This window comes from Schistocerca serialis, chromosome 4 (assembly GCF_023864345.2).
Source record: "Schistocerca serialis cubense isolate TAMUIC-IGC-003099 chromosome 4, iqSchSeri2.2, whole genome shotgun sequence".
NCBI classification, from domain to species: domain Eukaryota; kingdom Metazoa; phylum Arthropoda; class Insecta; order Orthoptera; family Acrididae; genus Schistocerca; species Schistocerca serialis.
The window spans coordinates 483,212,094-483,230,344 of record NC_064641.1 but is presented as its reverse complement, the minus strand read 5'-3'; the positions used below and the strand labels follow the sequence as shown (position 1 = coordinate 483,230,344).

Sequence of the window (18,251 nt, the reverse complement as noted above, 5' to 3'; positions counted from 1 at the left end):
GTCACGACACACTACAGATACGTAGAAAAACTCATAAAGTTTTGTTCGGCTGAAGCCGCACTTCAGGTTTCTGCCGCCAGAGCGCTCAAGAGCGCAGTGAGACAAAATGGCGACAGGAGCCGAGAAAGCGTATGTCGTGCTTGAAATGCACTCACATCAGTCAGTCATAACAGTGCAACGACACTTCAGGACGAAGTTCAACAAAGATCCACCAACTGCTAACTCCATTCGGCGATGGTATGCGCAGTTTAAAGCTTCTGGATGCCTCTGTAAGGGGAAATCAACAGGTCGGCCTGCAGTGAGCAAAGAAACTGTTGAACGCGTGCGGGCAAGTTTCACGCATAGTGATGTGAAAGATTCAGTGTTTAAACCTCCTCTACCAAGAAACGTGCCAGAACTGCGAGCTCGCATCAACAATGCTTTCGAACTCATTGATGGGGACATGCTGCGCCGAGTGTGGGAGGAACTTGATTATCGGCTTGATGCCTGCCGAATCACTAAAGGGGCACATATCGAACATTTGTGAATGCCTAAAAAAACTTTTTGAGTTTTTGTATGTGTGTGCAAAGCATTGTGAAAATATCTCAAATAATAAAGTTATTGTAGAGTTGTGAAATCGCTTCAATCATTTGTAATAACCCTGTACATAATATTACAGATTAGATATTTATAATTGTGATGTAATAATATATTTATAATTGTGATGTAATAATACTCTCTATCATTGTTACTTTTTGGGAGCAACAATACGCTGTGTTAAAGTCTGCCTTAGACCGCAGCCAAAGTGGTATGTGACAGTATGAAAGATCTTTCTGGTAGCATCTACAAATGAGTTTAATGAATCATTCATACAGATTAGAAAATCCCATGACCAGTAGTGCTATTTGTCTCTGGATGTTTTCTATTTCATCCATTACTCAGGCACTGTTATGACCTGAAACTGGCTAAAAATTTGAGTGTGATCATATATTCCGAAATCTCTCATTTGGTATCTTTTGCGTAATGGCCACTGAACCTGGTAGAAGAAATATTGTGACTGAGTTTTGTCAATATTCTCTCTTTCTTCCTCTTAATAAACGTAGAAGTTTAAGTGGTTTAGTCAATAATGTCCACACCAACATATAGTAAAAATCACTGGTTTATTTCACAAATATGGTAGAAAGAAGTGAGCACACCTCTGTGTCCACTGAGTTCCATGACTTCCAGGAGAAGACAGATTAGGTCTGATTTTCTTTATTTTTAGACAAGTGAAAATGAGACAGCAGGAGGGATAGAATCGCTCAATTGAGTGTCTAAATGAAAACAATGAATACCTTATGTGAAAAAATATTCTGAAAGTGATACCTAAAACCACAAAATGGAAAGAGTTAGGCTGCAGCCAGGAGAGGTGTGCTGTATTTGCATGCTAAAGCAGTTTTGGTTGGGAAAAGTTCAGTTGATATTGAGGCTCTTATTTAGAAAGAACTCCCATTATTGAAATGACAATAAGGAAACTTTTAGAAACAAAACTTAGGGTAAGGGAAAAAATGGTTGATTGTAACATGAAATTCCATAGCACTGTTCAATAAGAGCTTCAGGGGAGCACAGGCATTAAACAGCATCTCTTTCATTCACATGTCTGAGATTCAGTTTCTTGTTATGTTTGCCCAAAAGTAATATATACCGACACACAAAAGAATTTTAAAGGTTGACGTGGAATACATTGTTGTATTGCATACTTTTTCAAAGATTCCACGTATGACTTCTTCCAATGGAGTCAAATGCCTTTTCCAACTGTACAAATGTAAAGACTAGTGATGAAATTATTTGATTGATTGTTTGAAAATGACTAAGCATGTTTATTTGATCTGTACAGCAGTTTACTTCTAAAACTGACTTACTCCTTTCTTACCTGCATTTCAACTTGCATCTTGATTCTGTTAAGGATTATTGGCACCAACACTTTTATGGCAGTTGGTGATGACTCCTTTTTTTTGGACACTTTGATGAGGAGTCTTTCTCTCCACTCATGTGGCATGTTCCCAAAGTTCCAAATCTTTATCAAAAAAGGGTGAAGAAGACCAGTAGCTGTGTCTCAGCCAGTGGTCAGAAGTTCTTGTGTAGTGTTATCGACTGCTTGGGCATTCATTCTTTAGTTACTTGATTGCTATCTATCCCTCCCTCCCTCCCTCCCTCCCTCCCTCCCTCCCTCCCTCCCTCCCCCTTTCCTTTGAAAGTGGCTCCAAGCAAAACAAACATATTTTCTATCATTTCCAGATCACCTTCATCTTCGGCTTGTCTTTCTTGTAGTGACTGTCCCTCATTATCTCTGTCCAGCACTTACTTGAAGTTCTCACGCCATTTTGAAAGTTGTGTATCATCATTGGTGAGGAGATGTCCTTGTATGCTCTTTGCAGGTTGACTGTGTGTGATTTTCTTTTTGATGAGGGTCCGTATGACATTGTAGAGCTGCTTTTAGTTACCAGCACCTGCTGCCATCTCAGCCATTTCTGAGGCCCACTTCCTGCGATCACCATTAACACTTTCACCTCTTGTGTCTTTAGCTTTATATTCCTCGTTTGGTTCAATCTTTTGGAGCCGTGTCTTGTTACTGTTCGTCTTTCAGTATTCATCAATATCCACTTCTTCATCCCACAAAGGCCCTCAAACAGGTTTTTCAGTCCTAGTTTGAATTCTTTGCTACTTTCATTTTTCAGCTTTCCAACATCAAATCTCTTCCTTTGAGTGAGGAAGCATTTTCTTGTAGTGGCTATCTTGATGTGAACATGTGGAATGGTAAGACCATGGTCACTGTATACGTCTGCTCCCCTTCAGTTTCTCACCATATGTGATGGATTTTCTCCACTTTCTGCTAGATTGGTGTCCTTTTTCATTTTGGAAACTCAGGACCATAGAATATTGCAAGACAAATTGGAACGAAACTCCAAAGTTGGGAACTATATTAAGTGTATTGTAATTCATACTACAAACTTCTGATTAATTAAACAATGGAAAATCCAGGATGAAACATAACAATACGAGAGAAGGAAAGTTGCTACTTACCATATAGTGGAGATCGTGAAATCTAACTGGGTAAACTCAATAACCGACTTCCAGTCACCTAATGAACGCTTGTTTTTTCTCACATTCCGCACCCTAAATAAAACCTATACACTTATTAATTGCCACGCACCCATCAATAATGACAATAAGAAAAACCCTCAGAAAGTAGATACATATTGGGAATCTCTAGACCACGAACTTTCTAAAATCCCAACATCAAATGTGAAAATACTGTTTGGGGACTTCAATGCACAAATAGGCCAAGAAAAAAAATACAAAAAAACAGTAGGAAACTACCCGGCTCACAAAAGGACAAACAGAAATGGAGAAAGATTAATAGAACTATGCAAGGGTCATAACTTAAAATTAATGTCTACAAATTTCAAAAAACCTCCTAAGAAACAGAAAACATGGAAATCACCAAACACAAGTATTGGAGAGTTCCAGATAGATCACATAGCCATCACACACTATAATCAAAAAGAAATAATGAATGTGAGAGTTCGGAAAGGGGCAAACATTGTAACTGACCACTACTTATCGACAATCAAATTAAATTTCATACCACAAAGAAAGAAACAAATACAAAACAGGAAAACTCAAAAGATAGACGCAAACATCTTGAAAGAGAAAAGAGAAGAATTCTGTCTAAACATAGTTATATGTTCGGATAAATGGGAAGATATAAAAGAAGGAATGATAAGATCTGCTCAAGAAGTCGCAAAAATGAAAAAGAGAAAGAAACACGAATGGTGGGATGAGATATGTGAGGAAGCAATAGAACAAAGGATGAAGGCATGGAAGAAATGGCACTCAACCAAAAGTGATAAGGACTACCTGGAGTTCAAACAGCAAAGATCTTCTACAGCAAAACTCATTAGATCAGTAAAAAGACTATTTGAAAAGAACCAACTTACACAAATGGATAAAGATTTTAAGAGAAACAATAACAGATCCTTTTACAGCACATTCAGACAGAAACTAAAAAAATATGTAGCACCAAATCTGTGTTTTAAAGATACCAGTGGAAAACTGGCAATGAATAATAAAGAAAATTGTGAAATATTAGCAAAATATTTTGAACAACTCCTCAACTGTCAGGAACCTATTGAAAAATTACCAGCCAACACCCCAAACACAGTAAACAATAATTCTGAACCCCCATGCCTCATAGAAATCAGAGAAATCATTAAAAACCTTAACAACAATAAAGCACCAGGGGAAGACATGATAATTGCAGAAATGTGGAAAAGTGTGGATAATACAACTCAAGAAAAACTACTGGGAATAATCAATGAGATTTGGAGAACAGAACGTATACCGGAAGAATGGAAAACTGCATTAATCCACCCCATCTTCAAGAAAGGGGATAAAACCGATGCAAGTAACTACAGAGGAATATCTTTACTTCCGGTAACGTATAAAATTCTATCTAAGGCCCTACAAAACAGATTGGAGAAACAACTTGATCAAGAAATTGGTGAATACCAAGCAGGCTTTAGGAAGGGAAGATCTTGTGTGGAGCAAATTTTAAACTTGAAGTTAATTGTTAAATATAGACGATTAAGAGGAAAAGACATCTTTATCACGTTTGTTGACTTCAAGAAGGCGTACGACTCCGTTGACAGAACAACCTTGGTTAACATCCTTAGTGAGTTTGGAGCAGACAAGAAAACAGTCGCAATTGTCAAAGAAACACTTCGGATACCTATGCAGAAGTAAAGTTCCGTGGTGAGGTATCCAGACCATTCAAAATCAGAACAGGATTAAGACAAGGAGATGGGTTGTCACCTACCCTATTCAACTGTGTGTTAGAAAAAGTTATTAGAGAGTGGAGGAAGAAAACGACTGAAGAAGGAATACAAAAAATCAGATTAGGAAGACTAAAGGATGGATTAGAAGTAGATTGCCTCGCTTTTGCTGATGACTTAGCGATTCTGGCAGGAAGTTTGGAAGAAGCAGTCAAACAGATCAATATTCTGAATGAAACAGCAGAAAAAGCAGGACTGAAAATCTCCTTTGAAAAGACAGAGTACCTAACCAATGTAAAAGAGGCACCGAACAATATGATTACAAAGTATGGCCAGATAAAGAAGGTTTCTAATTTCAAATATTTAGGGGAAATCATCCAGCCCAATGCTTCAGATAAAGAAGGAAATAAAACAAGAACAAGAAAAATGGAAATGGCATTCCAGCTAACAAAGAATGTGTACAACGAGAAGTCAGTATCAATTAACGCAAAAATAAGGCACTACAACACTGTGATTAAGCCAGAGTGTCTGTATGCATCTGAATGTTTAGCAATGAACACTAACAAGGAAATGGAAGCTATAGCAAAAAAGGAGCGAAAAATCATTAGAAGAGTACTTGGGCCGAGGTTTGAGAATGGGACTTGGAAGCTTAGAAGTAATAGAGAAGTGTATGACAAAATTGAGAAAGTGGGAGATACTATGAGGAAGAGAAGAGTAAGCTTTTACGCCCATTTGAAAAGAATGAATGATGAAAGGCTGACAAAGAAAATATTCATGTTTTTTGACAAGAACCCCAGAACCCAAATTACCTGGTTCAAAGAAGTCAAAGCAGACTTAGAGGAGATGGGTATAGGAGAAGATGATATAACCAACAGAGACTTAATGAGAGACAAAATTCAACATTTTGAAGGATTTGAAGTGAAGAAGAGAAGAACTGGAGGAACAGTGTGGACAGAAGACCAAAGGGAGCAGCACAGAGAGAGGATGAAGACATATTGGCAGAAGAGAAAAGAGGAGGAGCGCAATAGGAGAAATGTACATTGAAAAATAGTTGTTTAACGCGGTCCCTAGACAGCCAAAATCGGAAAAAAAAAAAATAGCGGAGATGCTGAGCCGTGATAGGCACAATAAAAAGATTCACACAATCATAACTTTCGGCCCTTAAGTCCTTTGTCAGCAGTAGACACACATACACACACGCACACACACACACATGCATGCGCCACTTGCACACATATCTGCAGTCTCAGAGAGCTGAAATTACACTGTGATCAGCAACACCAGTGCATGATGGGAGTGGCAACTGAGTGGGGGTGAGGAGGAGGATGGGGTGGGGAGGGGGAGGGATAGCATGGTTGGAGTGGCGGACAGTGAAGTGTTGCAGTTTAGATGGAGGGGGGAGGGGTAGGTAGCAGAAAGGAGAGAAATAAAAATAAAAGAAATTAAAAGACTGGATGTGGCGGTGAAATGACGGATGTGTAGTGCTGGAATGGGAACAGGGAGGAGGCTGGATGGGTGAGGACATTCACTAACAAAGGTTGAGCCCAGGAGGGTTACGGGCCCTTAAGCCAAGTGTTAGCGATGATTAACTTATGCTCTTTGCATAGCTCTACCAGGCGGCTTCTTCTTTCAATCCTTTCCCCCCAGTCCATATCCACATAGTGTTTCTCTTTCTCTTCCATTTCCTACTATTTAATTCCAGTCCCCCTCACTATTAAATTTTTGTCCCCTTAACTATCTGAATAATTTCTTTTATCTCCTCATACACATCTTCATCTCTTCATTTTCTGCAGAGCTAGTTGGCATATAACCTTGTACTACTGTGGTGGGTGTGGGCTTCATGTCTATCTTGGCTACAACAACAAACAAGCAAACTCCAGTTACAAAAATGCATTCACTATGCTGTTCATAATAGCTTACTGACATTCCCATTTTCTTATTCATTATTAAACCTACTACTGCATTGCCCATATTTGATTTTGTATTTATAACCTTGTATTCACCTGACCAGAAGTCCTGTTACTCCTACCACCGAACTTCACTAATTCCCACTACATCCAACCATAACCAATCCATTTCCTTTTTAAAATTTTCTAACCTACTTGCCCAATTAAGGCATCTAACATTCCACACTCCAATCCGTAGAATGCCAGTTTTGTTTCTCTTGATGGTAACATCCTCTGAATAGTCTCTGCCTGAAGAGCATATAAAAATGTGAAATTTTGTTAGTGATTCATAATTTGGCCGAGAAAAAAATTTAAGTATAAGGAAACAACAGTCATTATACCTGCATATATACTGTGCAAACCACTGTAAAGTGCATGACAGGGGATAATTCCCATTTTACACCTTATCACAAATTTTCGCCTTACCATTTCACCTATGTAATGTGAGAAGAATGATTACTCAATTGCCTCTGTGTACGCCATAATAAGTCTAACCTTGTTGTTGTTTTTCCTACAGGATTTATACGTAATAAGGGGTTATAGTATATTTTTAGATTTCTAACTTAATGCTGGATCTTGAAACTATTTGAGTAGGCTCTTGCAGGATAGTTTGCATCCCATCTACAAACATCTGCTAGTTCATGTTTTTCAGTATCTTTGTGACACACTCCCATGAATCAAACAATCCTGAAGTTCAGGCTTCGCAAATCCTAGAATGAGCGTACTGCAAGAAATGTTCTTTACAGATCGATTACATTTTCCTATAGAATGACTTTCCTAGTACCAACCAAAAATCTGAAATCTGTCATCTAGTTTATTTATGGCTGAGCTTATGCAATCATTTCAAATTTTTATCCCTATATGTTGTTACATACAGAAATTTGTATGATTTGACTGATTCAGACTATAATTTTTTGATCTTGTAGTCATAGCATACAATGATTTTGTATTTTGTGAAGTGCATTTAAAATAAATTGCCAGCTTTAAATCTGATCACGATGTGATGATATTTGTGCCATTCTTTTCATAACTGCATCCTCTGCAAACATTAACATACTGTACAATATAAGGATCCCACCACACTTCCCTGTAACACACCTGCAGTTACTTTTACTGCTGTCAGTGATCTCCATCCGAGGTAACTGCTGTGTCCCCCCCATCAAGGGATTTTCAGTCCAGTCACAAATCTTGATTGATATACCATATGACCATACTTTAAACAAAAGTGTGTGTGTGTGTCCAATGCCTTTTGAAAGTCAAGAAACACTATATCTCACTGTTTCAATCCATTGCTTTCAAGATGTCATTTGAGAGAAATGCAAGCCAGATTTCATATGACTAACGTTTTCAGAATCCAGCCTGGTTGTCATGAGCAGGTCATTCCATTCAAGATACCCAAGTACATTTGAGATCAGAATATGTTCTAAGATTCTACAAAAAATGGCTGTTGTAGATACTGGATGGTAGTTTTGCAGATCACTTCTTCTATCCGTATTATAAACAGTTTTGTGAACTGCACTTCCTTACAACCACTGGGCACAGGTTTTTGTTCGAAGGATCTAAGGTATATTATGGCCAAAAGAGGGGCTAATTAAGCTGCAAATTCTTTATAGAATATGACAGACTTTCCTGCAAACCCTGGAGTTTTGTCAATTTTGGTGTAATGGGCAGTTGAAGATGGAGTTCAGTATTTTTTCTTTTGCTTTGCTATTCTCACTTTCAGTTCATGTCTCATAAATGTGTGTCTGGAAGCCAATACTGGTGCTGTTGGCAGTGTTCACTTATGACCAGAATTCCTTTGAGCTTTGCGAGAAGTGAGCAGATTCTGTTGTGGCAATTGTTACAGGCCTCACGCATTGTTGTGCTGAGGGGTATATGCATTTTGTTTGGTTTTTACCTGTAACTGTATACTTTCTTCTACACCTATTCTTCAACAGTTACTGTTTCCTTAGAAGTTTCTTTGCAGAGACAGCACACAATTTAATGCTGTAGTCGCACTATTTAACTGTTACTAAGAATGGCAGTAAGACGGTGCACCAGAGTCAATTAACCGAAACTCTTACAGGACTTAATATTACTGAGACAGGTAAAGTGTATATTAAATTTGTAGTGGGACCAGGAAGCTCAGTAAAACATTAATGATGAACTATCCAACATTCTCTGAATCCACAGAGGTGTTCAAGGCTACATTGTATTGTCCCCAATGTTCAATTTTTTCCCCTAAGAAAATATTGCAGAAAGCAGAGATAAACATTGGAGCTAGAGTGAAAAATCAATAGTTTATGTGCTGTTGACATAGTACTTACGGTTAACAATAAACAGGATCTTTAAACACTTATAATGTTGCTCAATTCAACAACAAATTTATTATTATTATTATTATTATTATTATTAAGCCATAAAGGTTCTTAGGCATAGAGTGGGCAGTATGAGCCACTGTGCTAAGTCATCAGAAGTAATTGTCCACTGTCTTTTTGTTTCCATATCACTTGGAATATTGTTAAGCTATATTTTACATAGGCATCCAAGAGGTCGCATTGTTGTTATCATCATCATCATCATCATCATCATCATAATCACTACTGCTACTACTACTACTACTACTACTACCACTTTCGCAGCTGAATGGTTAGTGTCACTGTCTTTAGAGCAGAAAGACTTGCGCTTGATTTATGGTACATCCTCACATCTTTACTGACATTAGGGACTGGTGGTATACCAGTCACGTGTCCCACGATGATAGATCGCTCGTACTGCATTGTAGGCAGCATTCAGCTAGTTGAAACAAGTCTAAGACCTAATCTGTGAGTGATGGTTATGTTTTATTATTATTATTATTATTATTAGTATTGAAATTCGTGTACAGATAAACTAACAGAGGCCTTGTATTTGTTGATTATTTTCCCTCATCAGATATTCCTTGCCCTGGTGCCAAGTAGTGCATTTTAGGTTTAAAGCACTCCTCACTGCCATAGCCATTAAAAACTAAAGTGAAAAACTCAACATATACCACAGCTGCGCTAAGTAGGAGTAGATGAAGGTTTTGTGTGTGTGTGTGTGTGTGTGTGTGTGTGTGTGTGTGTGTGTGTGTGATTTTCAAGACGTTACTATCTTGTCCAAGTTCAGCTGATAAATTTAGATAAAAGAAGTAGTTAAACAGCGTTCATTCGTTCAGTGTCAACTGTACTTATCGTGAGAATTAATGCTATCAAGCAGATACACATTTTGGAAGAAAACAGTACAATGAATTCCTTGATCTACAAAATATGTGTGTAGTTGAAAGGGGGAACAGCAGGGAGCATGTTTAGAAACAGCTTACATAAAATGCAAACAGTATTTCAGAGATGAACCAAGTATGCGCAGTAGTACCCAAAGATGGCAGTTTCGTGTTAACAAGTCATTATTGTCTGGTAGTACACCCAAGAACAGTTATGGTTGTTGTAGAATAGAGTTGCATAACATTCTCATCTACTTGAAGTTGGTTAATGAGGAGTGTGATAAGGATAATGAGAATTGATGTTTCAGTGTAACAAAAATTTGTAGTCCATCTGGAAGGAAGTAAGCACCACCTGTAAACTTTGATAGAGGGATGGTTACTGCGTTGTACTGTCATCATTGTGTCGAAACTGAATTCATTACTACTGAGTAACTTTGACAACTGTGATGTTATTGTGATTAAAATGATTATTTTATTTATGTGTTTATATTTTCATTTATGTTTCAGGAATGAAATAGAAGCAGGTCAGAAACTAGGAAAACATATTGTAGTTGCTGGCTGTGTTCCACAGGGTGCTCCAAAGTCTGATTTTCTATCTGGGTTAAGTGTAATTGGTGTGCAACAAATTGATCGTGTTGTAGAAGTTGTTGAAGAAACATTAAAAGGTATTGTATACTTCATGGGTACTTGTTCATTACAGTATTTCATGTAGCTTTAAGTTCTTAAAAATTATGATAAAATTTGAAGACAGTGTGGTAGGATGAGCTTAATCATTGCACTGGAAAGTTGTGGGTGGACCTGTAGAAACTGTTAGAACTTGGCATCAAATTTTAAGACTTTAATCACCATTACTTCTTGTTTTAGAGGTGATAAGTGGAGAGAAAGAAATGAATCAGCCAGGAGTAGTAATAAAATAGAAAGTTTCCTGCAATCAGTGGAGATGCAAGAGGTCCAAGAAATAATGGTGAAATGCGGATGATGATGATCATTATGCTGATATTTCAAAAGTTTCTTGTTCTATGAAGTTTCAAAGTTTTCTTTGTTACATTTATTTATGTAAATCTATGAATACCAGAATGGCTGCATCAGCAGCCCCATTGTTATTTTATCCTTAAACCGTTTCTTGCTGTGGTAGAGTTGCCACATTTAAAGCCTTAGAATGTAGTGGTGTGCCTTGTTCCACACATGAATTTACTCACTTGTGCTAAATTGAACTATTCCTTTACAACTGGTAAATTTTGTTCAATCTTCTGATTTCTATTACAAGATGTTTGACTAATTTTTATTCTACCTGACACATTTAGTAATGCTTAACCAACAAAGTGGATCATTCCATACCAAGTGGGCCAGGAAAAAAAAGAAAAAGAAAAGGTTGATCAGGCATCTCAGAAAAATTTGATATTTGCTGGATGAATTCCCTTATGTTTGGGGGACTCAAAAATAATTTTTAAAAAATTTTATTTGTTCTCAGCACACATTGGACTATATATTAAAATCATGATCACCTAGCTGAATTTAATACTTAATATATTCTTAAAGGCTCAAAGTTTTTGGTCCCAAAAAAAAAAAAAAAAAAAAAAAAAAAAAAAAAAAAAAAAAAAACTCTTTTTATACAGTATTTTTCCAAAGGAGGAGTAATTTCTCAGCCATAATATTTTTTGTGCTACTTCACTACACGGATAGCTACTTTAGAGTATCAATGGTGAGATGTTAATATTTAAAAATACACTATTTTTTAAAAAAAATCAGATTTGTTTGAATTTTTTAAATTCTTTTGCATGCAATATCTGTGTTAGGGGACCAGATAAAAATCTGAAAAATATGCACTTAATAGACCTTTATGATATTAAACTTCAGTATAAATTTCAGCATTGAGATTCAATGAGAAGTTATGAAAAAAAGTTACAAGTATGAGTAAAAAATACATTTCGTAATATCTGCAATATCTGGACTAATGGGAAAAAGTATAACAATTACATAATTTAAATACATGGAAAAACACAGAAAATTCAAGTAATGAATCATTATTTGTTGAACGATCCTCTGCAGGAAGTTTCAGTAGGCTAGTAGACAGCATCTGCAAGTCTGGGCAGGCTCACAGACTTGCCTGTACAAGTCAGTGTGTTGTCTTCCCCCTTCCACCAACATCTGTTCACTCATACTCAGTTAACAATTAGCTCTTGAAGTGTACAGTTGAACAATGGAATCTTTGTTCTGTTGTTGTTGTTGTTGTTGTTGTTGTTGTTAATGAAGCTTGACATTAAATGTGTATATGAAGTGTTTCCTAAAGACATTACTTTAATACAAGATTGCAGTGAAGAAGAAAGTGTTATTTTGCTTACAAGTTGGCTCAGAAGTTAAATCAACTTGCAATCACCATGAAGTTAAATAATTAAAGAAATTTAATCACCTTTTTGACCAGTCTTGCTTAGACTCTTGTAACATATTCAAGAAGCCTATAACAAAAGATCTGAGAGCAATAACATTTGATCATTATTCTAAAGATAAAAGCCCTTTTATCAATATAATATCAGGAAAGTGATTGTGTCCATCATGTTATTCTAAGATATTTGTCATTAACAAAGAAAGGGATATTGATAGTTCAGATAAGTAATTTTGTGACTCGTCAGAATCTATTAACAAAAAGTGGATTTAGCTTGTGAATTCCTAAGTGGATTTCCTGCTAGTAAAATTAGAAAACTAAGTTAAGAGAAAAGACCTTTTGCAGTGAATGCAAAAAGTGACAAATTGGCAACTACTGCCAAAAAAAAAAGAAAAAAAAATTTGAAAGTTTCACTTAAAAAGAAAAGTTGCACAAAGCCAGATGAAAGTTCTAAAAATTCTCTGACCGAATATGATGATTGATAGAAAAACTAAATGTCATATTTCAAACAAAGAGGATAAATTTAAAATTATCAGTTTACCATCAAATCCTTGAAGTTGAGCAAAAGTTAGGGATGAATTTAATGTGTCAGAATGTTTGGTTAAATTAACAAGGCAGTTATTAAAAGTAGGGAATTTTACCTTCATTAAAAAGAAAAATGCATATAATTTCATAGATGAAAACATGATCAAATAGGGTATTAGGTTTTATGAAGATGACAATAACAGCCGTTTGATGCCTAGCAAAAAAATATTGTGTTTTTGTTAAAGAAAATGCCACTAGATTCAGAGACAAAAAAGATTAATATTGTTTAATTTAAATGAACTATTCACGGAATTCAAAAAAGAAAATCCTGAAATTAAAACTGGAAGGTTAGAATTTTGCAAGTTGAGACCAAAATAGTGTATTGTTGTAGGTGCAGATGGCACCTATAGTGACTGCATTTGTTTGTATCACCAGAATGTAAAGTTGATGATAGGTTGGGCCAGTCTTAGAGTTGACTATAAAGATCTTTTGGAAGTTCTGATTTGCAGCATTGACAGTTACAGTTGTGTGATCATGGGAAAATGTCAAGTCTGTCCAGGCAAGCAAGCTGCCCTTGATATCAGAAGTATCGGAAGAAGACGATTTAATGCATGACAGTATAGAATATGAACAATGGGTGATACAGTACAAAATGGAAATAGTGACAATTATAAAACCATGAGAAGAGTTCTTTGAAATGTTGGTAGCTATCCTTGAAAATATTAAAATGCACCATTTTATTGCCAAAGCTCAGAGTAAATTTCTAAGACAAAAAGAAAACCTTGGCAGTTGATAAATGTTTAGTTCTTGCTGGCTTTTCCGAAAATTATTCCTTTGTTGTTCAAGATGAAGTACAAGGGACCATTTGTGTTCTATTATAAAGATCAAGATAAACTAAAGAGATACAGTTTTTATGTCATAAGTGGCTACCCTGAACACAACGCTATAGTGGTGCATGCTCTTAAACTATAATTAACAAACTACATGAAACACCACCACCTTTCCATGAGCAAACTGATGTACTACTCCGATGGTGCTGCAACCCAGTATAAAAACAAAAACCAAAATAATTATTAACACCCCTTTCACAAAGAATACCATAGACTTGATTCAGAATGGCCTTTTTTGCATCGTGCCGTGGGAAGAATGTGTGTGATGGTGTCAGGGGTACAACAAATTGACCTGTCACAAAAGCTTGTTGCAGCGGACCTATGAAAACCACATCTTGACACCTCAAGAAATGTTTCAATTCTGTAAAGAACAGCTAAAAGGGATTATTTATGTTTTTGTAAAATATGAGACAGTACAAGAAATCTATGCATGTCTTGGAGGATAGATTCAACACTTGTCAGAAGATTAAAGGCTCCCAATCTTTTCATTGTTTTATACTTCAGTCACACAACTTGCTCAAGTGTAAGTTCACATCAACATCCCCTGATAGTGAACTTCATCAATATGGACAACTTGTACCACTGACACTTCAAAATAACGGCATAATGGCTTGTGTTTATGGCAAGTAGTGGTGGATTACTGAAGTTGATAATATTGATTGTCAAAACCAAGACATGCAGGTTACATTATACCACATACCAGGGCCAAGTTAAAAAGTTTAAAAGGCTCAAGTCTGGATGCCTGTTAAAAATGTACTGAGGAAGCAGTCTCCCCTGGAATTTACAACTGCAACTGGATGAACTTTTAAAATAACTCCCAAACTCTGTGAAGAAATTTCTTCATTGGTCAATGAATGACGTAATAAAAACAAGTAAGGTAAGAACAAGATAAGCTAATTAGTTGACTCATTTTAAAAAGTGTTCATAGATATGTTTAAATTATGTAACTTATACACTTTATCCATTAGTACAGATATTGCAGATATTATGAAACATATTTTTGATTCACATTGGTAATATTTTTCTTAACTTCTCCATAAATCTCAAAGATGAAATTTATACTGAAGTATGATATCATAAAGATATATTAAGAGTGTAATTTTCATTTTTTTTATCTGGTCCCCTAACAATGATATTGCAGGCCAAAGAATGAAAAAATTCAAAACATCTGGCTTTTTAAATAGTTTTTTTTAAGTGTAAGCTTTTCATTGTTGATACTTTATATAAAGTAGCTGTACTCTGTAGTGTAGTAGAACAAAAAATATCAAGGCTGAGAAATTACTCTTTCTTTAGAATAATACTGTTCAAAAATATAACCATTAAAATATATTAAGGAATACATTCAACTAGGTACCCATGGTTTTAATATATAGTCCAGTGTGTGCTGAACTACATGCTTTCTATTTGAAATGTCTGGAGCAACCCATTACTGAATAATTTAAAAACCACAGATTCTTGTAAGTGCGAAAGAATGCTTTGGCCTGAAACAAAAGTGGCTGCTGTTTCTAAATGATAACAATAAAAAAATTTTGAAAATATTTTTGAGTCCACCAAATATGAGGGAATTCACCCAGTGAATATAATTTTTTTCTGAGATGGTTAAGCAAGCAGTGCTGAACCACTTGGTATGGATTGGCCCAAAGCAAATATATCTCCCATTGCTATTCATATGTGAAGGGGTCGGCAGAAGAAAGTGCTAACCCTTAGTTTAGTAAGGATTAGTCTGACCACACTATCTGCACCACATGCTGTAAATAAGTAGTACCACACAAACACTTAAAAACAGTATTTACTTTATAAAATGTCTTCCTATTATACTTATGTTCTTGTCTTAGAATTTAAATAAACATATTATGTGCAGTAATTCAAAATATTCCTTCGTGAGTCAGCACTTTCATCTACCTGTAGCATACCAACCTGACTCATATGCCTTTGTGTCATAAGTCTCATAGAATTTCTGCTATATTTTTCTTTCCTATGCTTATTGATAGTGATGACCTGTTATTCAGTTATGTTCACAGCACTGTATAATTTGGTGTTCATTTTCTCTTCAAATTTAATAAGGCACAATTTAGTTTGCTGATCAGCTTATAACACTTGTATGTCTTTGTACATGTCAGTAAGTGACACAAACTCAAAGAATGTTTCATCCTTTTCTATGTTGTAGTAATCAAGAAAATAACTGCCTATGGTGGATACTCAGTACAAAATTCACCAGATTAACACAGTTAGTTAGTTAGTTGATAATTTCATATTCCATGGATCAGTTGTATGATTAATCGTAATGATGTGGAATGAGTCATTTTACATTCACATTACAAATTCATATGTAAATATAGCTACATGCTGAGCCTCAACAAATTAATCATTTGTAGTGCTGTGGTGAGTTAATTATTCTTACCCATCACATTTTACGCTTTACAAAATTAGAAACTCTTCTGTAGAGTAGTCGTCCAGAAGGAAATTTTTTAAGCTAGTATGGTTAAATTTGAAAACAATCTGTCAGACATTTTATGTCATTGTTAGAAGTGATTAAAAAAAATTTGGTGTGTACATTGTGTACTTCTTTTGCTGTAAAGACAACCTTAATTTGGAATAATGAATGTAATTTTTTTTTCTTCTGGTTGTAATTATGTACACCATTGTTCCTTTTGAACTGGAGGAATTATTTACAACCAACTTCATGGGGGAACAAATATACTGTGAGGCTGTTGTCAGAATGCATAACTCCTGAAAGAGATGTTTGCAAGATGACCATGGTTGAGCATGATATACGTTTCTTACCAGATGTTTTTTTAGTAATGCACTCCGTCTTTTGTAAAGTTTATCTACCCCAGAACAGTATTCCATATGACATTATTGAACAGCAAAGTGTATCACCTTACTGATTTGTCTCTCCACAAGATTTGAAATCATTATAAATGCAAATGTAGCTGAACTAAATTTTTTCCCCCATTTAAATTTTTGTCAATATTGACATTTTAAATTTTTTATGTTTACACCCTAGTTATTATTTTCTCACCAAGTATTATACTAATCGTTGATGTAGTACCTCTAGATATGCAGAACTGAATATTTTGTATCTGCATGAAATTGAGAGAGAGAGCATTCATCGAAAACCACTTACAAAAACACTACGAGCAGTACAAATATAAGTTCCGCAAGGAATCAGGATATCAAAAGTAGGAAGAATCAGCCAACAGATACGAGGTTCTGATAATGTTTCAAAGCCTTGCTGGTCAGTTGTAATAAGATCGGAAACAATGAAACAGAAAGTAAAATTATCAATGTACAATTAACTGTTAATAATTATGATATCTCTGATCCCCTTCTAGTTAGCAATATTTTTAATAATTAATTCATAGATATTGTCAAAAATGATGTCTCTCTGAAACTGGATATACAGCACACATTTGAGTCCAGTAACAAACAGAACTGCAGTACACTACCTGCGGTAAGCACATATGACATTCTGTAGCTTATTCATAGTCTCAAAAACAAAAAATAGCAGGATTAGATTAAATTTCTCCCTATCTATTGAAGAAATGCAAACATGAACTACCCTCCTTCCCGGGTCCAGGGATTAGAATAGGCCTGAGGTATTCCTGCCTGTTGTAAGAGGCGACTAAAAGGAGTCTCCCACTTTTTGGCCCTACAAGTTCAGGTCCCATTTTATGGCTTGACCTCCAGCTTCTCAAATTCTACAGAAGTGCAGGAAATTTTGGAAAGGACGCCTTCCGTGGTGCACCTGTTATCCATAGTACCTTTAGATTTGATCTCCTGCACCTTTTCTTGTCATGGCTTTGCATCTCCACCTGCAATTCAACTATTTGCCGACAACACCTTTGGGGGTATGTCATCTAATTCTGTTGTCTCCTGTCCTCTTTCGCTCCCATGACAATATTGGATTTCTCTGCACCCAATGTCCAGCACGGTAGCCAGTCTTTTGTGGTGGGGCCCTCGTGTAACCATTTGGTGGTAGCCCCCTGATAACATAGGGATCATGCTGCTGATGCCTTAGCTGTAAACTCCCCATGTATGCCAAGGAGTAGCTGCCTGTCTTCCTGGGTCATCAGGACTCCCAGCAATGGCCATCATGCCAGGTGGCCTTTGCTGTGGCTGGGTGGTGCCTGTGGGGAAAGCCCCTTATCAGAGTGGGTGGCGTCAGGGCGGATGACCCACAATGAAGTGGACCAAGTCATCTTTTTCTGGGGACCGAAAGGAAAGGTTGATTTCAATGCTGACAGGTGTGACCCCAAATTGTTCCCCTCCCCAGCAACACCCTGGGAGGAACGTAAGGCTTCAGAATGACAGGGTCCATCCATATTCGCCTCATTACTTAGTGTGCAGCAGAACTGATAGGAACTCTTTTCTGGATACAAAGCCTCTGCTTTTTGTTGAACACTTGGAGGATAAGTTTGGGGAAGTGACAGCACTGTCCAAAATGCACAGTGGGTCAGTTTGATTCAGACAGCATTCCCCACCCAGTCCCGGGTG

At 36.4% G+C, this 18,251-nt stretch overlaps 1 protein-coding gene across 2 annotated transcripts in view; it reads left to right on the top strand.

The window, feature by feature from the left end:
• The window catches only part of LOC126475178 (threonylcarbamoyladenosine tRNA methylthiotransferase), a 117,434-nt gene that overhangs the window by 60,084 nt on the left and 39,099 nt on the right, over positions 1 to 18,251 (top strand). For both annotated transcript variants that reach the window (XM_050102811.1, XM_050102812.1), the window contains one exon: positions 10,464 to 10,621. In XM_050102811.1, coding sequence (XP_049958768.1) covers positions 10,464 to 10,621 — 158 coding nt within the window. The remainder of the gene's footprint in view (positions 1 to 10,463; positions 10,622 to 18,251) is intronic.